Genomic DNA, 19821 nt, shown 5'->3' on the forward strand with positions numbered 1-19821 from the left:
GCCAGAAGTAAGCTAAACCTGTCAGTTTGGGGACGTCCTCATTTGTAAAAACAGTATAAAGTAAATCAAGTTTTTTAATTGTAAAAATCGTAGGGTTTATATGCGGTCAACATTTGCGGCATTTCAGTGAATCGTGAAGCAAGGAATACCATTTGCGGATCCAAACCTCCACTTGTTTCAAGTGAGAATACAGTCTCGACGTCCATTTATGAGCACTATTTATTCATTTTACTCACGGATTGGTGTATTTACTACAGTCTCTGGGCTCACGGCGTCCCGGACACCAATGTTTTAAAGATTCATAAAAGATAAATCACTGTCTGGCCACTTGGGATTTTGATATAAAGGTTAGATTCACAATTATGATTTTTCTGTAGTTTTAAAGCACACGGTGAGACTGTCTTTTGCTTGCTTTTGGCATCTGATTTGGTGTAATAGCGTGACCAACGGGAACATGAACGGAATCTGCATTGGGAAATGTTTCCTCCTCATGTGAAACTTCTGATCGCACGGATTCCTTTTGGAACGAATGGATTTTGCCTGCGACTTTTTCGCTGAGCAATGGTAAATGTGACTGCACATGTAGGGTGTGGGTTAGGGTTACATTAACTTGACATTAACTTTTTTGCTCACCAGCCACTGTGGCATTTTCACTGGGAACACTTTTGACATCGATACCATGGGGAAAACTGCCATATAGATATTTTTTAATATTTTCTTAATTTGGCAGAAGGTATATTAGGCTGCTGTCACTTTAAGACCTGACACACGGATCCATTATACTGTTACTCATGCGTTTTATTTCCGAGTGAGTGAGGGGAGGCGGGAGCCAGAGCACATCTATAGATAAATATCGTCTATCTATTCTGTGGATGTTTTAGTATTGGAAGCGTTTCAGATATTTCAGTGTTGATATGTATCATAAAAACAATATTTTTGACAACACTACATTGCACTTAGTTTATTATTTCAGATGCCTTTTTAAAAGACAATTGAAAAATGTAAATATATTATATATATATACACAATTCAACCCGTGGAAGTGGTTAGTAGGAGTGCTCGCTACTCGCTACTCGCTGCTCGTTACTCGCCACTGCTGAAATACACCCGCATTTGGCGGGTGTTTATGTCAAGCCCTGGTTATAGTATTTATAACTAGCTATAACATAAAAACAATAGAAGTGTATGGAATGTCCTCATTTAGATAGCTAAGTAAATGTGTGTGTGTGTGTGTGTGGGTTGATCACTCACTGAGGGAATATGACGATCTGGATAAAGGAAATGAAACAGAAGACCAGCAGCGTACAGGCCACATAACCGCCGAAACGATCATCTACCTTCTTAGAATACTAGAAACAAGACAAGGAAATAAAACATCATGAAAACATGTTGACTTACTAATCTGTGCCAAATATGAAGGCTGTGTACACCACGAACTACAATGATAACTATATTAGCATCCACACCAGCATATGATATCGATCTGTTTATTATAAGCGCGCTACAGTTCTGTCGTCTGCCGCTTTAAATGCTCGAGCTCTTTAAAGCAGAATGGATTCTGATTGGCTGTCAATGTTTTTAATCATTCATCAGCTGGAAGTGATTCCAACAATATCGTTCCTCTGTGTCATGATTGTTATAGCAGGACTTTGCTATTCTCTTATATATTCAGAATCATTTTTAGATCTATATCTTTATCGTTATTGTTACAGTTATCGTCCTTGTTGTGAACGGGCCTTAAAGGAAATGTTCACTTAAAAATGAAAATTCTGTCATCATTTACTAACCCTCAAGTTGTTTCAAACCTGTATGAATTTCTTTCTTCTGCTGAACACAAAGGAATATATTTTGAAGAATGTCAGTAACCGAATAGTTGTTGGTCCCCATTGACTTCCATAGTATATATTTTTTTTTCCCTCCTATGGAAGTCAATGGGGACCAACAACTATTCGGTTACTGACATTCTTCAAAATATCTTCCTTATAATATCGCGTTCAGCAGAAGAAATAAACTCAAACAGGTTTGAAACAACTTGAGGGTGAGTAGCCACCCAGATGACCCTGTTAACCACATGAAATGCTAAAAACTACTCTGAACAAATCCAAAGAATTCAGTCTCCTAGTTTCCCCTTCTTAAATACCAAACAGGAAATTGGAGGACATTTGATCTCACATGATCTCATCCATCCTGTTAGTCTGCTAGACGATCGGCACTGCTAAATTAAACTTGAACGGGTGGGGAGATCTGGACGGGAAGCTGGAACTCAGCCATTGACTTTGAGTCTGACCTTTTTCTCCAGGCTGGAGGTCTGGAAGGTGAGCAGGAACTTCTTCACGTGGTCTTTGCGGAGCTGGTCAATACTGCGAGCATCAATGGCACGTCCCAAAAACTCATCCACCTCGTCCTCCGGGTTCAGCGCCTCCTGAGCACCACGGCTGTGTTCGTGAGCAGAAGAACAGTTACAATTGTGCCTTTTGCGTTCTTTTTTCCAAACTGCATTTATTCTCAAAAAGACAAGACAAAACACTCACTTGTCTTTGCTGGTTGTTTCATCAATGCCCTGAGTGAAGAGAAGGAACAAATGTAAGTCAAAGAAGATCAGAAAGATCTGCGAGTAATATAGGAGGACATATAGGAAGTGGAAGACGGCTAAAGAAACACGAGAGAGCGATCAGGCGAGTGCCATAGGGAGTGGGTGACAGATTGAGCGACAGGTCAAGTGGGGTCTCACCATCTGTCTGAAGACTTTGGAGTCTTTAGTCCTGGAGAAGGATCTGTCAGGCACCCATCGCGGTACCAGACCCTCGTTGGAGTTCGTCCGCGTGCGCTGCATCTTAGCCATCATGGCCTTCTCATCTTTCTGAAACAGTCAAGGGCAAAGGGAAAGTACTGTGGTCAAGATTCTTGAATATAATGATGAATGAAAATTAGGGATGCACCAATATTAAAATGATTTTTGTGTTTTGACAGATAACCAAAACGGCAGGTAACCGCTAAATCTTAAACAATATTAAAATTCTGTCATTTGTTTGTCCAAACTGTCAACTAAAAACAAAACGTATGCGTTTTTGGCTGTTCATTTACATGGCAATGGCATTTTGGGGTCCTGAAAATGCAAACTTGGGCAAAGAAAATGGGTTTCAAAGTGCAAGTTTTTAAATATGATACCGTTATCGTCTCCGTGTAAACTACAAAAACAAGAATTTGTGGAAACGGTGACGTCATGCACATGCGCCATCTACTGGCCTGGCAGCATAATACTGCGTTTTAGTCGTTTTTGCTGATTCGTGTGAACGGGGATTGTTTTGACAATGTTTTCGTCTGTACATGAAAAATTTAAAAGAAATCCATAATTTATAATCACAACATTATAATGTACAGTATAAAAATAATTTCATTGATCTTGTTTTAAATATATATATATATATATGTGGATGGTGGCATTTGAAGATGATAAAAGCATCTAACAAGAATCTTTAACTCTTTCCCCGCCATTTATAGAATTTTCCAGCTTTCTATGACACATCTTCTGAAAGAGTACAGAATCTCCATTCTGTGGATGTTCAGATATTCATTCAACAAAATATTCTGGAAGCCATGACATTTTTGTGAAAATGATCAAAAACGCTGGCGGTGACTGGCAACTTTTTTTTTAAACACTGGCTGGGAGGGAGTTAAATTGTTGTAATATGACGTGTCTAACCCGCTTCTGACTGCAGCCCAACACTAGGAAGGTCTCAATGCTGTTCTCTTTTAAATAGGCATTTCTCTCCCCTCCAAAACCTGGTTCCACCTCATAGTCTCCATTCAGGTACTGCAGAGTAGCTTTAGTGATGTGGATCCTCCTGAGGAACATTCATTTTGCAGTTACTAAACAGTCTGTCCAGTGTTATGTACACAGCTATACATGTATGAGGTGTGTATCTGTGTTCTGTCTTTGACTCTCACCCGGCTTTTCCTCCAGCCTCCATGTGGTTGGCCAGCGTGACGTCATTGGACCACACGTCGAATTGCCACTTTCTCAATCCAAGAACTCCACAGTGCACGCGACCACTGTGGATACCGACCCGCATGTTTACGTTGACCCCCGTGACCTCTCGCACCAATCTGTGACACAAGCATAAACATGTTTTCAATAAACTACACGCTGAAATTAGTGTTGTTTTAGTATTATTTATATACTATTATAGTATTTATTCATATGTTTAATTTATTTTAGCATTTATTTGTATAAGTTTTAGTCATTTTGTTTTTATTTCTTTTATTTCATTTCTTTTTATTTCAGTTTTAGTTCTAGTAAATTTAGTACTTCAACTTAATTATTTCAGTTAGTTGCTAAAACAAAGTTTTTCATCTAATATTAATATTTTATTTTATTTAAGCTTTGTTTAAATGAGCAATAATTATTTTAATACTTTTAATTAACAATAATAACAGTGGCTGCAATATATAATTCCATAAATTTACATCTAATAATTTTTAATAATTAAAAAATAACTATTATCAAATAATATAACTAATCATTATATTGAATAAAACGCTGGCCATTTGCCCCAACCATCAGGCCGGCATCTTACCCCGGGGGTCTCACTTTAAACTTAAAGAATTTTCATGTATTAATCTTTTTTTTATTGCCAATGTGTGAACAGCTTGTAAAGAAACTTAAAAAAACAAGACCTTCTCTGACTTCCAAAGTTGACTATATTAAAGTCTGTAGACTCAGGACTTTTTCCCGGGAAAATCTAAAGGATGTGACGGGCTCCCGAGAACCTCTCTTCTGTTCAATGACACATGAAACTAATGCTTATACAATGTTCAGGATAATACCAAAAGAGCTATTCTGTACTGTAATGCCAATGTGTCATGCAAAGAAAAGGGATTATTTTAAACTATAGTCTCACAAAGCCAGATCTATACAGTCTATAGTCTCAAATATACTTTATAATCAATCTTAACAGTGTGATTTTAATGACCTCATCGGTCGACATGATGCTGGTGAATTGGTTCAAACATATCCACATCGCTATGATCTTTCTTAACTGCTGTTTTCTCTCTGCCGTCATTTTTGTTGTGTGTATTTTGTTATTGAGAGAAAAGCATGTAGCACATATATATGTATTCATCTAAACAGCAGCATAGTCGGCGTCAGGATGTTCAGTAACAGTAAAATCGCAGCAAAGGTATTTCCAACTTCTTTATACTTCACGGTGAGTATATCAGGCCATTTAATAAGATTCAGTCTCTTATACGTTACGTGAAATAAGTTGCTGGCTGCAGTTCACTTAACGGCCACCGGTGTCGCTAGTAAAAATGGTTAATGAATTCTACATATAGCCCCTTTAATTTATATTAATTTATAAAAATGTTTTTTTGTTCAAAAATTTTGAATATTTTACATTTAATATTCAACATTTTTTTAAAAATATAAAAATTATACCTCACAACTGAAATAAATTTCAAAAAGGTCAGATGAACGTTATGGTCTGACAGCTTAGTGAGACTTACGAAATGGCTTCGATCATGTCCACCCCCATTTCCACACAGCAGTGAGCGTGGTCCGCTCTGGGCTCGGGTAAGCCTGACACGCAGTAGTAACAATCCCCCAGGATCTTAATCCGTAAGCAATGGTTCTCCTGCACACACACACACACAAGACGGAACAGAAGTTAATTAGAAAGTTCAAGCTGGGAAGATGGCAGCTTCACGCTGAGGTGTAAAAAGTGGGTAGTCATTCTGCTTAGTGTGTGATACAGAGAGTGTGTGTGATTTTTGTGTGTGCTTGTGACATATTAGCTGCGTCCCAATTCATACACTGCATCCTTCAAAAGCTGCATTCGAAGGCCAAATGCGTCACAAGTGTTACAGCGAGAAACAGGTAATAAATAAGTGAAGTTCAAGCAGAGCAACACAGTAGTGTTTGTTGCTCCGGAATGAATAAGAGTTTTTGAACAAATCATTTGAGTGAACAATTCAATGACTCCCTCATAAAGAAAAAGGAGCGAGGCCAGGCTGCTCAAGTGACTCGGGCTGGAGGAACACTACATTAGAAATGCTGCTGTCCTTCTAACATTTTGTCTAGCACCCACCAGGGCTCCAACCTCAGCTCAACTGAAGGACACGGAGTCTGTTTTTATGCACCACGCTGGGCTTTTAAAAACCCCTGTGCGCTGTGGTGGAGCCCGTGCTGAGAATGCCCACTGGGAAGCCTCATTCCCACAGCCTGGAGCTCAGACTCCCAACCCTGAGGGACCATGTGCCACATTCACCAGTGGTTCGCCCACATTTGTTCAAACATTGGTGCACCCCTGGCAGATCCACAAAAAAACACCACTGACTGCAACATTACACATTTTTACCACTTATGATGTTAGTCAGGCTTTTTCACCAAAAACAGAAACAAGTTTTTCATGCATAGACATTTCATGCATCATCCGCTTACTGACCTTTATAATTAAACAGCGTTTTAATTATTTTGCTTTAGTCATACTGTAGTTTTTGTCTTTTTTTGCCTTTATAGTTAGACATACACACTACCGTTTAAAAATGAATGTGTTTTTTTTTGTAAGAAGTCTCTTATGCTCACCAAGGCTCCATTCATTTGATCAAAAATGCAGTAAAAGCAGTAATATACTGTAGTAATATTGTGATATATTGTTAAAATTCAACTAACTATTGTAATATAGTATAAAATGTAATTTATTTCTGTGATGTGATCATTTTCAGCATCATTACTCTAGTCTTCAGTGTCACATTATCCTTAATCAGAAATCAATCTAATATGAGGTTTTGCTGCTCAAGAAACAGTTCTGATTATTATAAATGTTGAAAACAGTTTTGCTGATTCATATTTTTTAGAAAACTGAGACACATTATCATTTCAGGATTCTTTGACGGATAGATAGTTCCAAAAACAGAAATCTTTGAAACAGAAGTGTTTTATATAAACGTCTAAAAGAAATCTTACTGACCCCAAACTTTTGAACGGTAGTGTATTTTATATTTTTTTACAATTTAAACATAGATTAACATTCAAATGATACTAATATCTTGCAGTCTCAACATTTTATTAAATATACTGTAGACTTCATCTTGTCACCATTATAAACATATAATTCTGCAACAATTAATGATCCAGTTAAAAACATCTTTAGATCATGTGTTAGTAGTCGTGCTCACCGAGGCCAGCTTGTCAAAGCGGGCAAACAGCTCGTTTAAAGTCATGACCAGCTCCTGAGCCGTGCACTGCGACGCCAGACTAGTGAAACCCTCAATGTCTGCAAACAGAATACTGACAGACACAGAAAAAAGAGAGAGAGAGAGAGAGAGAGAGAGAGAGAAAGAGAAAGAGAAAGAGAGAGAGAGAGAGAGAGAGAGAGAGAGAGAGAGAGAGAGAGAGAGAGAGAGAGAGAGAGAGAGAGAGAGAGAGAGATATTTAAACTATGCATTGTTTCTTTTTTCATAACACAACATTCATAACAATGTTCCTGTATTGATTAAATGCTTTGGTAATATTGATCGGCAAACAGTCATGCCAATCAAACAATGAATTAAGATAGAGATTAAAAAAAGCTTTAATTTTAATGTTTGAATGTACATGGGTCGATAACATCATCTTTTTAAACAACTAGGTAGAGAAGTACATGTGTGTGTGAATCCCTTGAGCTCTGTGTAGTGGCAGACGCTGTGGAGCTCTTTAATTGAATCGCGGCTTCATTTCAGTATCTTCTGGGGTTAGCGCTAGCTTAGTGACTGGTAATTAACTATTCTCTCTTTCACCGTAATTAGCTGACCACCTTTCAAAATAAAAGCCCCAGTGCTCCCTATTACCAGCTCCCAGAGCTGAAGGAAAGGAGAAAAGAGTAAAAGATAGGAGAGATGAATGGAATTGAGTGACGATAAACAAAGAAAGGGACAAATGGCTAACAGGAGATGATAAACAACATATGAACTACCTTAGCTAAATGCTAACGCTAATAGTCAAAGGATCTGCATGTTTACAGAAAACAAAACTGAGCCTATTTCTTTCTAAATAAAATAACATTCACTTAAGAATTGAATTAATGTTAGCCTTTACATAATTCCAAATGAAACTGAGTTTCTCCACCTCTGAAATAGCTTTTCTTTTGTGCTGATGTAATTAAGGCCATAAGGACGGGAAAAATTATTTGCACGTTATATACTAGCATGCTTTGCTGTTCACATTCAGATCAAATCCATTGATAGTTAATGTGGCACAGTTTGACACATGACAGAAATGCTCACCTGACATTGTCGTGTTTCTGGATGTAGATCTTGTGAAACATCATGTCTTCTTTTTTTGCATTGATGTCAGCCTTCATTTCCATGGCGACATGCCTTGGCAAAACAGACAGCAACAGGCGTTCCTGAAAATTGTAGAGAGGAGAGAAGAGAGGGAATGTGTGTGTGTGTGAAAGAGAATGAAAGATTACTGTGCAGTTCAACCATCCTTTCTTTATGAAGTTGATCTTTACATGTCAAACATTTGCATCCCAGTGCATATATACTGGTGGCTTGTCCACTGACTACAGTGTTTAGACTTTTATTATTGTATCTCTGTTAGAAGTAGAATATAAGGGCAATTAACAGGGTAGAAGTAATAAATGAGTAGAACTTTCAACAGATTCAGGGTACATTTACACGACAACGATACAAAAAACGAAAAAGTTTTTCCTTTGCATTTTTCGCGTACTGACGACAACATTGTAAAATGATCCCCGTTCACATGGATCCGTGAAACGAGTGAAAACGCAGTATTAATGCCAGGCCAGTAGTTAATGATGACGGCATTCGAATGACGTCATCATTTTCATAAATTTGCCTTTTTGTAGTTTACACAGAGACGATAACGGTAACAGCCTTCTATAATAAATGTTTCTTGATTATCAAATCATCATATTAGAATGATTTCTGAAGGATCAATGATGTTGAAAATTCAGCTTTGATCACAGGAATAAATTACATTTTAAACTATATAACAATAGAAAACAGTTCATTTAAATTGTAATAATATTTTATACTATTACTGTTTTTACTGTATTTTTGATTAAAGTATATTTTTAAAAAGGGAGACTTGCATAAAAAATATCCATATTAAGACAGATAGGCTTGAGGAAAGAGCCTAGAAATTGTAAAGCCCCTATGAAATCAAAATGGACAATTCTTCTTTTTTTTCTTTTTCTTTTTTACAGAATGTTGCCGTGCTTATTAAGGTTTTATCCATGCACATTATTATTTTTTTAATAAATAAAAAAACGATACATCGGTTCCTTACATCATCACGCAATGATGTCAGTCCACATTTCTTTTCTTACAACTCATTTAATATCAATGAAGCATTCAAATAAAGTCATTTGTGTCCATGCATATTGAAACATTCAAATAAAAAGTTATTTGTGTGAACGCAAATGGTTATCGCCTTTCATTTACTCAAGTTAATGGTGATTTACTCACAGTTTCATTCACGGATCCTTTATGTCGGATATGACTGACAAATATTGAGTAGCCTTGGATAAGACTGCTAAAGGTTTCCGCATCTACAGACATTGATGCACAAACGCGGATATGTTCTACATCTCTAAAGTATATAGAAAGAATTAAACTTCTTGAAACGTCCTGATTTCATTTAACAACTTAAAATATAATCTGCCAGCACAATAAACTACAGTAAAATTTACTCTCGACGGAAAGGTTCTTGCAGGTTTTAATAAAATGTTATTTAATAAAAGTACTCATAATAAGCATATTTCCCGACTTGTATCGTCAACCCACTCATCAGAGTCCTCGGTAATCCTCGGCAAACTCCGACAGCTGGTTGAACCAGCTCATTCGGATGTGTGTCTTGCGTAATCAACCCGGAACTACAGTTAGATTCAGTTCGATCAGTGAACCGGCTCACAAGAACGATTCGTTCAAGAACTGAACATCCCTATTCCAGAAGCCATTTCACTCAGATATACGTCATCTTTTGCAAAAAAAACCCCAAAAACTTCTTTTAAACGGTAGTGAATGCTTTTGAACTGTGCCAGCCAGTGGTCATGACCTCCACACTGAAGTTGAACTGGTTGATTGTTAGGCACTAAGAGCCTGTTGTGAGAACTGACCTGCTGCTGGTTTTCTCTTTGCAGGTGCAGTCGGGCCTGGATGTAGCCTCGCGTCTCCTGAAAGGCTTGTCTCTGAGAGACCTCTGCTGGGTAGTGGGTGCAGATCCCAATGATGTTGGTGCACAGGAAGATCAGCACGTTTGCACTCAGCTGAGGGGAGAAAAAGAGAAAAAAAAAAGACATTCAATGTCTCTCTAGTGATCAGTTGAACCTTTCAACCAAACCAGCTTTAGCTCAGCACTCTGGAATCCCGGGACATCTGTCGTCCTTGGAGGCTTTACTCAACTGTAGCATGGGAAAAAAAGCCAACCTCTGACCCAGAGGCTTCTTCCTGTAGAGAAGTTTACACTAAGGGAGCCAGAACGGAGCTAAAAATGGGGCCTGAAGCAGAGCCAACACTGTTACTTCCTTTGGGTAAATGAAGGGAGAGGGTAATGGGAGAATTATGGGGGTTACTCCAGGTCACATGGTTCACACCATTACACTCTGCTGAAAGCACTGCAGAATCACTATGAACCACTTGTCGGACTATCAATATATGCTAAATAATTACTTCCGTGTCACACCAGTGGACACATTACGTGGCTGTGGGAAAACGAGTCATTAAAACATTTCATTGAGAAAATACTTATAACTAAACTAGTGAATAAGTAACACTGATGTTGCCACAGCAGATTCCATACAATTCAGATATTTTATTGTAGGTAATGCTGGCCAATATATATATATATATATATATAAAAAGTTATCTTGTTATTTCTTAAGCAATGTAACAATATTTTACTTTTAAAAAATCTGAATATATAAATACTTCTCTGAAAGTTTTTTTTTTTTTTTTTTGTTGGAGGAACAATTATTTTGACTTAACCACCATTGTTGGTGAGTAGATTTTATGTTTAACTGTTAAAATGTTTAACAAGAATCAACAACAACAACAAAACACATATACTGTACATATATAATATCTATGCTGATTTGATGTTCAAGAAACATTTCTTATTATTATCAATGTTGAAAACAGTTGTGCTGCTTCATATTTTGTTGTTGAAATTTAGACATTTATTCTTTTATTAATAGATTTGACTTTAATCTTGTGTAACAATGTAAAATTGCACAATTGAATGTATCCGTGCTGAATATAACTAGGCTATTCATTTCTATTTCTAAAAAAAAATCTTACTGACCCCGAACTTTAATTGCACCACCAAAAAAAAAACACTAATAAAAAGCAATATTTAGCACTGTATATATTTTTTAAGAACTAAAATATAAGAATTAAAAAATACAAGAGATTTCATAAAAATAAAAGCAAATACAAGGACCTCAATTGAAAATTGAGTGAATCAGTGTTTTGAACCAATTCACTGAGAAGGACATTTTATCATTGTAGTTTTCTTTATAGTTATCGCTCTTGGTGTGAACGAGCCTTCTCTCTGTATTTTTGGAGCATGAACACAGTCAGAGGTCAGTCGACACTAAATTAAGCGTTGTTAATGGTGGAACAGCAATCAGTCGATAACACTTCTTCCACTATAATCCACTAATCAATACACTGACCAAGCGTGACCATTTGATACAAGAGTAAGCCATAAACTGAAATAATTTCTCAGTGCCACTTTACTGTGTCAAACAGGCAGGTTTATAGCAGCCATTTTAATCTAATAACCTCTTATAACTGACTGGATTGTTTATATCTGTGCTGTTTTGAAAACTACAGAGGATTTATCTGAAGTGATAGCAGAGAACATGTTGTACTATATGCTGCTCTACATAGGATAAAACAATAGATTTGACGAACAATGGTTTGCTCCGGCACACAGCATACAAAATGAGAAAACCAAAAGGACAGGCAAGAGGCAATGCTGTAGAGCAGTGTGTGTGTGTGTGTGTGTGCCACACTGACATTAGGCAGATGGCTGTGAGCTCTGTTTACATTAGAGTTTCTGTTCAAGCAAAACCAGGCCTGGTTTGTGTGTCTGCATGTGTGAGTCAGTGTGCACGTGCAAATGGACGCTTCAACAATAGACATCAACAATAGTGTTATATCCAAGTTAAAGCTGTCAGTTTGAGGTGTTCAATTAGTAGAATTCATGACAGAAAAAAATGTTTAAAAACGCATTAATCATGCCCTCTGACCCGTACATAGCAATTCAACCTTGAAATAACACCTAAAGGTAAAGAATATTTTTGCCGTCCACATAAAATATATTATTGTACTTAAATAAATTGGGACACAAATTTTAAAGCATTTGAACTACTTTTAATTTGATAAGGGATCTTAAAATAGGTGCAATTTGCCAAGAACAGCAAGACTCTTCAAGAACTCTTCATATGTTCCTCACTGAACAATGTGTGCAGTGTGTCAGGACGCGTTATCCTGCCGAAAGAGGCCACTTCCACCAGGGAACACCATTGTAGTGAAGGAGTGTACCTGGCCTGCAACAATGTGTAGGTAGGTGGCATGTGTCAAACTGACATCCACATGAATGGCTGAACCCAGGGTTTCCCAGCAGAACATTGTCCAGAGCATCACACTCTCCCATCCTGGCGCCATCACTTCCCCAGGTAAACGGCACACACATACATGGCCGTCCACGAGATGTAAAAGAAAATGGGACTGATCGGACCAGGGGAGCTTCTTCCACTGCTCCGAGGTCCAGTTCTGACGCCTGCGTGCCCATTGTAGGCTTTTCGGCGGTGGACAGGGGTCATGATTGGCACTCTGATAGGTCTGCGGTTACGCAGCAGAGTGCGACAAACTGAGTGTTGTGACACATTCCTCCCATAACCACCAGACGGGATAGCCTTCGTGTCCCTCGTGCATCGATGAGCCTTGGGTTCCCAACACCCTGCCGCTGGTTTGTCTCTCCTCAGGATCACTGTTGGTAAATTCTCACCAATGCTGACCAGGAGAAACACACAAGACTTGCCATTTCAGAGACACACTGACACGGTCGGCTTGCCATAACAATTTGGCTCTTTGTCAATGTCGCTCAGATCTTTATTCCTGCCCAATTCTCCTGCACCCGTTGATTATGAGAACTAATTGTTTGCTTACCATCTAATCTACCCAGACCTTAGTATGTGGCTGTGTTAGGAGATGATCAACAATATTCCTGTGACTGGTCATAATGATTTGGCTCATCAGTGTATATGTATTTCAAGACACAACACATTCACCTCAAAGTCTACCTCAGACAGACTCAATTGTGAATTGTAGACATGTTTATTGATATAAAAAACTAATATATATATATATATATATATATATATATATATATATATATATATATATATATATATATATATTCCTTTGCTGTCATCAAGCACTCACTGTTGATCTTTAAAAACACTAATAATTTAATAACACTGCTAAATGTAATCTTTAGCAAGTCTCAAATGAACATCCATTTCTCATACTGTACATTATAATATTATAATAAATTCACGTTCATTACCAAAATTCAATTTCAGTTTTTAGTGTTCCATTTTTTATTTATTCTGTAAAATAGTACAGTATTTTAATATTGTCTATTTATATTTGATCAATCAGAACAGCAAAATAATTACTTTATTTTTAAATATTATTATTTTATTAAAGAATTTAAATACTAGTGCATCTCTATATTGACTTTTAAATATAATAAAAAATACTTGTCACCACAATTATTATCTGAATAATAATAAATTATACAAAATATAACAATTATAATTAGTAATGATTCTATTATCTTTATAATCAGCAGATTATATTTAATTTGATTACATTTTAAAACCGATTAGCGGCTCTAATCTAATCATATGTTTGTTTGACATGAAAAATGACATAACATGCAAAACATTCTCATTTGCTAGCACTCAAGAAATGGTTATGATCGGTGTGTGTGTGTGTGTGTGTGTGTATCACAAGCAGGTCCTAATTGCTCACTCTTCACCAGAGGGCGAGGTCAGTGGGTTTACACACACACACACACACACACACATTTGGCCGTTCTGTTTGCGCAACTTGACACCTCTCTCCTTCACGCTAAAGATTTACACGCAATAACCATCACAAGCGCTGAAACACAGAGAGAGAGAGACACCTTCACCCCTTTACGCTCTGTCAATCTTCTCCTTCGTCTCTTTTTCTTTGCCTTTCACTCACAAATCATCAGATGAATACATTTTCCTGACTCCCTCGCAGCATGTTCTCACACACTGGCTTCAAAGTGACATATTCGCTGACACTGAGAACATCTCTTTCCTTAAAAGCCAATGTCTAGAGATCCTTCATGTGTCTGCCAAATTTTTCTAGTAAAAGTCAACAAACCTTCATAAAAATCAAAATATGTTTCCAGCGAAGTCCGAATGTCCACTGCAGTCTTTATATTACTCAAGACAAAAAACATTTAAGGAATCCGGGCGTAATATGAACAGCATCTGCGGTAGAGGCTGACATTTTTTCGGGAATCTCGCGGGATGGGAAACAAAATCACTATTAATCACGGGATTGGGACGGGACAGGAAAAAATATCAGCGGGAGTGGGCGGGACCGGGAATCGTAATAAAACTATGATACCCAACTTTATACACAAATATACAGTTTCTATAAATAAACTCTATATTTAAATTTTGAACTAAATTATATTTGCCCTTTCTCTTTATGCTCTCCTGTTTGCTTTGGTGTGGCTGGTAAAGTGAATGACGTGCTCCACACACACATGAGACACACGCTTTTCACACGCTCTCACGCCACACATTAACGTTACATCCATTTTCTCACGCACAGAAAAATCGCAAAGCAAAGAGGACACGGAGACCGACAGACTAGACAGAGCAGGTTACTTTATGATATAAAAAAATCTCAGCTCTCAGATTCTGTCAATTTTATTACGAAATTCAAACAATAAATACCGTTTTGGCGCTTGTAAATGTTACGTGACAGATCCCTAGCGCACTATGGAATTCCAAAGCTGCCAATATTAAAAATAAATAAATACATAAATAAATATACAAATAAATGTAAAAAAAAAAAAAAAAAAAAAAAAAATATATAAATAAATATACATAGAAAAGCAAAAAAACGAAAATAAATAATTATTTATACATTTATTTCCTTATTTATGTATATATTTATTTTTTCCATATTTATTTATTTATTCTTTTATTTATTTCTACATTTATTCATTTCTACATTTATTTATTTCTACATTTATTTATTTTTAGATTTATTTATTTCTACATTTATGTATTTCTACATTTATTTATTTCTTCATTTATTTCTTCCTACATTTCTTCCTGAGTAGGGTAATGAGGAGGGCGTGGTTTACCTCAGACATAGCAATCGAGCTCAGAGTAAGCGAAGGCGAAGGGTTGAGGCCACAGTGACACCCTGTGGCGAAATACAATAAGTATAGCTCACCGACGTTGATACGGTCTGTGACTGCGAGGTATATGGTCAAAATCCTAAATCTTACTGTGTGACATGGATAGGCTTCTCTTTATTCCGGACATGGCTGTAGAAAATCGTTTGGTCTGAATTTGTAAAATGTCCTGGGCTAACAAACATGAAACAGGGACTCTGAAACGGAAGCGCTTGATATTTTCCATTTTTTCGGTCAGAACTCAGGGAAAGGAAGCAGGGCACATATAGGCTACAGTGAAGTGTTGTTATGAATTATGAAGTGTTTTACATTTTGAAGACATAAATATGACATGATGAAATCAATGAAGTGATAGGCCTACGTTTAATATGAATTATTATAATTTAAATTATTAAATTATTATTTAAATAACACATAGGCCTAAATAGAAATGATCAGAAACAAATCCACAGCTGAACCGCTTCAACGTCGAGTTGTTTTTGATTCAGTGTATTTTAAGGAATCAAACGAGTGGATTGAACTCACTCATTAAGACAGTGACTTTCTGCCACCTGGTGTCTGTTTTAGTTTCATATTAAACGTAGGCCTATCACTTCATTGATTCCATCATGTCATATTTGTCTTCAAAATGTAAAACACTTCATAATATTTTTATGCACTTGTAGGCTAATTGCTGTGTAAATGCATTAAGATCTCTTCTGTATTGATGGCTCTGATGAAGCTCTGGTTGGATTTTAGTGGTAGGCTAACTGCTCTACAGTCTTATCCTCTAACTGAATTTATCGATGTGGATTAACGTGACGTTCATACATTTAATAAGGTTGCCCCTGGACATGAGTTTATGGAGGTAGGCTAAAGACTACCACCGCTTAATAGAATAAAAAAAATGTTTCTGTTGCTGTCAGTATTATTTTTGGAAATTAGGCTACATTAAAATGCAATGGTCTCGTTTCAAAAGCATTGGTCAATATGCTTGCTTCGACTTCACTGTAGCCTATACTGTATGTGCCCTGCTTCCTTTCCGTGAGTTCTGACCAAAAATGGAAAATTCAGACCAAACGATGTTCTACGGCCATGTCCGGAATAAAGAGTAAGCCTATCCATGTCACACAGTAAGATTTAGGATTTTGACCATATACCTCGCAGTCACAGACCGTATCAAAGTTAGTGAGCTACACTTATTGTATTTCGCACAGGGTGTCACTGTGGCCTCAACCCTTCGCCTTCGCTTACTCTGAGCTCGATTGCTATGTCTGAGGTAAACCACGCCCTCCTCATTAAAATAAATAAATGTAGAAATAAATAAATGTAGAAATTAATAAATGTAGAAATAAATAAAAGAATAAATAAATAAATATGGAAAAAAATAAATATATACATAAATAAGGAAATAAATGTATAAATAATTATTTATTTTCGTTTTTTTGCTTTTCTATGTATATTTATTTATATATTTATTTTTTTCATTTTTTATTTTTTACATTTATTTGTATATTTATTTATGGATTTATTTATTTTTAATATTGGCAGCTTTGGAATTCCATATAGCGCACGTGAACCGATCATCTCTACTAGCTAATAGTTAATAAAGACGAATGAACACTGTTGAAAGATACAGTACAACTTACCGAAATGTATATTCCTCATACATAATATCGATCAATCAGTGTTTTTCATCAGCGTGAAGAGGTCAATAACATAGCTGGAGAACAATTATGTCACATTTACCTCAGGAAAGCCATTTAATGAACATAATATAGGCTATAGCACGTAGTTGGCAAGAAAAAAAAATAGCTATAGAGAGTATTTTGCTAAATATGTGTTCTATATTACATATTTATTATATTTTTACTTGTATCATTAAATAAAGTTGTTATTATAATAATAAAAAAACGCATTATATTTAATTTGAGTTATTTTTAACCTTAAATAATACTACCAGCTGATAGGGCTCTCTGTATGTTTACAGCATTAGGTGAGTTGTTGTTTTTTTCTTGAGAAAAAATAACGCCTATCTTGTGTAGCCTACCTAATATTTATCCAAATGAGTCAATATTATATCAAATCACAATAATTTAATTGAATTGAAATAATAAAAAAGCGTAGCTTACCAGAAATTGTACCATGTAAACATTGTAACATGTTGTCACTAAACCTAATAAAAATCAGTTTAGTTACTAAAATGTTAGTGACAATCACAATACACTTATTGTGATGCAATTTTTTTTACTGTAACTGACAGATTCCGGTCAAAAAAACACAACACGGGAGTGGGAGGGAATAGGAGTCATTCTTCTGGGATTGGGACGGGATTGGATGTTTTTTCGTGGGATTGGGACGGGACAGGATTTTTTTTGTGGGAGTGGGACGGGAGAGGTTTGAAAATCCACTCCCGTGTCACCCTCTAATCTGCGGCATGATGACGGTTACCAAGGAACGTAATATAAGAGCTTTAAAAAAACAGTTTACAGTTGAGCTCTTACAATGGAAGTATATGGGCCAACGCAACAAAAGCAAAAATGTGCAGCCTATATTGTTTAGTACAAGGTTTCTTATTTGAGCTGTCAATTTTAAGGTGCTTTTTCTTCTTTTTTGGAGTTTGACAGTTCCTATCCCAAATCAATTTCAGAGATGAAAATGGCAGAACTATTGCTTTAAATTGTATTTATCCCAGAATGTTCCTTTAAAGGGGTCCTATTATGCTCTTTTATGAAGTCTTGATTTGGTTTTTTGGGGTGTAATAGAATATGCTTTCATGCATGCATGCTTCAGAAAACGCATTATTTTTCACATATTTTACATTATTACAGCAGCTCTTTCCCCTACCTGGCTTGAACATGTCGTTAGTTCCTGTTTCGATAAAGCGCCTCTTTCTGAAATACGAAATGTGCTGTGATTGGTTAGCTGGCTCAGCGTGTCGTGATTTGCACTTTGATCAGACTTTGCAAGCATGGATTTCACAGGATGTTTCAGAGTGGTATGTTTTTTTATTTTTTTATACATTTTAGATACGATGTTTTACACCATTTAATAAAAAACTATGGTAATACAAACAGTAATCCATCACAAAACCATGGCTAATTTTCCTAAGGGGCGGTGAACAGTCGTACAAAAGCAAGAGCTTACAAAAGCTACAGTAAACACTACATCAACACTGTAATGTTAGTTAGCAGACGAGCGGAGGTAAAGCTTTGACCTTTGTTTATATCATGGCAACTACATAAAGCTTATAATTGGAACTGTTCATAGAAAACACAACTACAAATAATAATACATACTTGCAAGTTGTGATCTATAGACAACAGATTGTCCCGACAAAGTGGGAACTGCTCCATTTCAGGAAAAGCTTTTGTGCTTCTGCATTGTGGTTCTGGTTTGGAAGCTGTTCTCCATAAAATGTGCAGCGCACAGAAAAACGTTAGGGTAATACTGTTCAGAAACAGTGTTTAAAATCACTCTCGTCAGCTTTAGGAAGGTCAAACAAATAAGTTTTGGAAATGTTGTGAGAAAAACAGTGTCTCTTGACATAGCGACAACACTGTCTTCTCTAATGCAGCTTAGCAAGGCCTCATTCCCTTTTTTTTGTGTGTATTCTGTGGGCGGGGATTATTTAAATGAGTAACATTGTGACTTCATAAGATCCAGAAAAATCGTGTTGTAGTCCAAACAAGTCGTTTGTTGTAGTTCTTGGAAAGTGGATTCTGTGAAATAAAATACTTTGAGCTTTGTAACCTTGCAGATCTTTATTTATGCTCAAACAGCAACATTACACACTAACTACAGTTGAAAAAGTGAAAAAGCATAATAGGACACCTTTAAAGTCAGCATGCAAATCAAATGGACTATTCTTATTTTTTTTATGGAATATTGCAGTTTATTATAACTAATTTATCTGTGCACAATTTGTTTTGTTAAATTCACGTGCCCTCTTTCCTCAAAATAACTTCTCTTCTCTGATGACGTGTTTAGTGGTGTGAGGGCGGGACAACCTGTCACTCACATGAGATCCACCAACAGCAAACCACAACCATCCAATACATTTTTCCATGGACAAAATCAAGTCTCACCCTACATTTTTCCTTGTTCAAGAAGCAGTTTCATGCGGATGCACATCACAATAGGGAAAAAAAGATTATCATAACTTGTATCATACAACCTGAGGGTTGTATTTTTTCTGCTTGGCAATTTCAAGACACAAACCAGGCAGATCCCATACAAATAAGGTGTATAAAAGTATGATTTTGTTTAGTGTGTGTCTTTTTTTTTTTTTTTTTTTACTTCTGTTCATTTGTCAATTCACCACTTCCAGGTATTTGTGATTTTTTCGGATCATT

General features: G+C 36.5%; 1 protein-coding gene across 2 annotated transcripts in view; it reads right to left on the reverse strand.

Moving 5' to 3' along the window:
* adcy6a (adenylate cyclase 6a) overlaps positions 1–19821 on the reverse strand; it is a 57065-nt gene that overhangs the window by 7841 nt on the left and 29403 nt on the right. Inside the window, exons 1-11 of one of the 2 annotated variants that reach the window (XM_084097944.1) lie at positions 14434–14577; positions 10122–10271; positions 8263–8384; positions 7177–7288; positions 5506–5633; positions 3949–4107; positions 3704–3845; positions 2732–2860; positions 2532–2560; positions 2288–2435; positions 1252–1349 (exon numbers count right to left, since the gene is read on the reverse strand). In XM_084097944.1, coding sequence (XP_083954070.1) covers positions 1252–1349; positions 2288–2435; positions 2532–2560; positions 2732–2860; positions 3704–3845; positions 3949–4107; positions 5506–5633; positions 7177–7288; positions 8263–8384; positions 10122–10271; positions 14434–14439 — 1223 coding nt within the window. In that variant the 5' untranslated portion in view covers positions 14440–14577. Of the gene's footprint in view, positions 1–1251; positions 1350–2287; positions 2436–2531; positions 2561–2731; positions 2861–3703; positions 3846–3948; positions 4108–5505; positions 5634–7176; positions 7289–8262; positions 8385–10121; positions 10272–14433; positions 14578–19821 lie in introns of those variants that run through there. The other variant, XM_084097943.1, reaches the window with a different exon arrangement.

This window comes from Abramis brama, assembly GCF_963993115.1.
Source record: "Abramis brama genome assembly, chromosome: 22".
In the NCBI taxonomy this organism is placed as follows: domain Eukaryota; kingdom Metazoa; phylum Chordata; class Actinopteri; order Cypriniformes; family Leuciscidae; genus Abramis; species Abramis brama.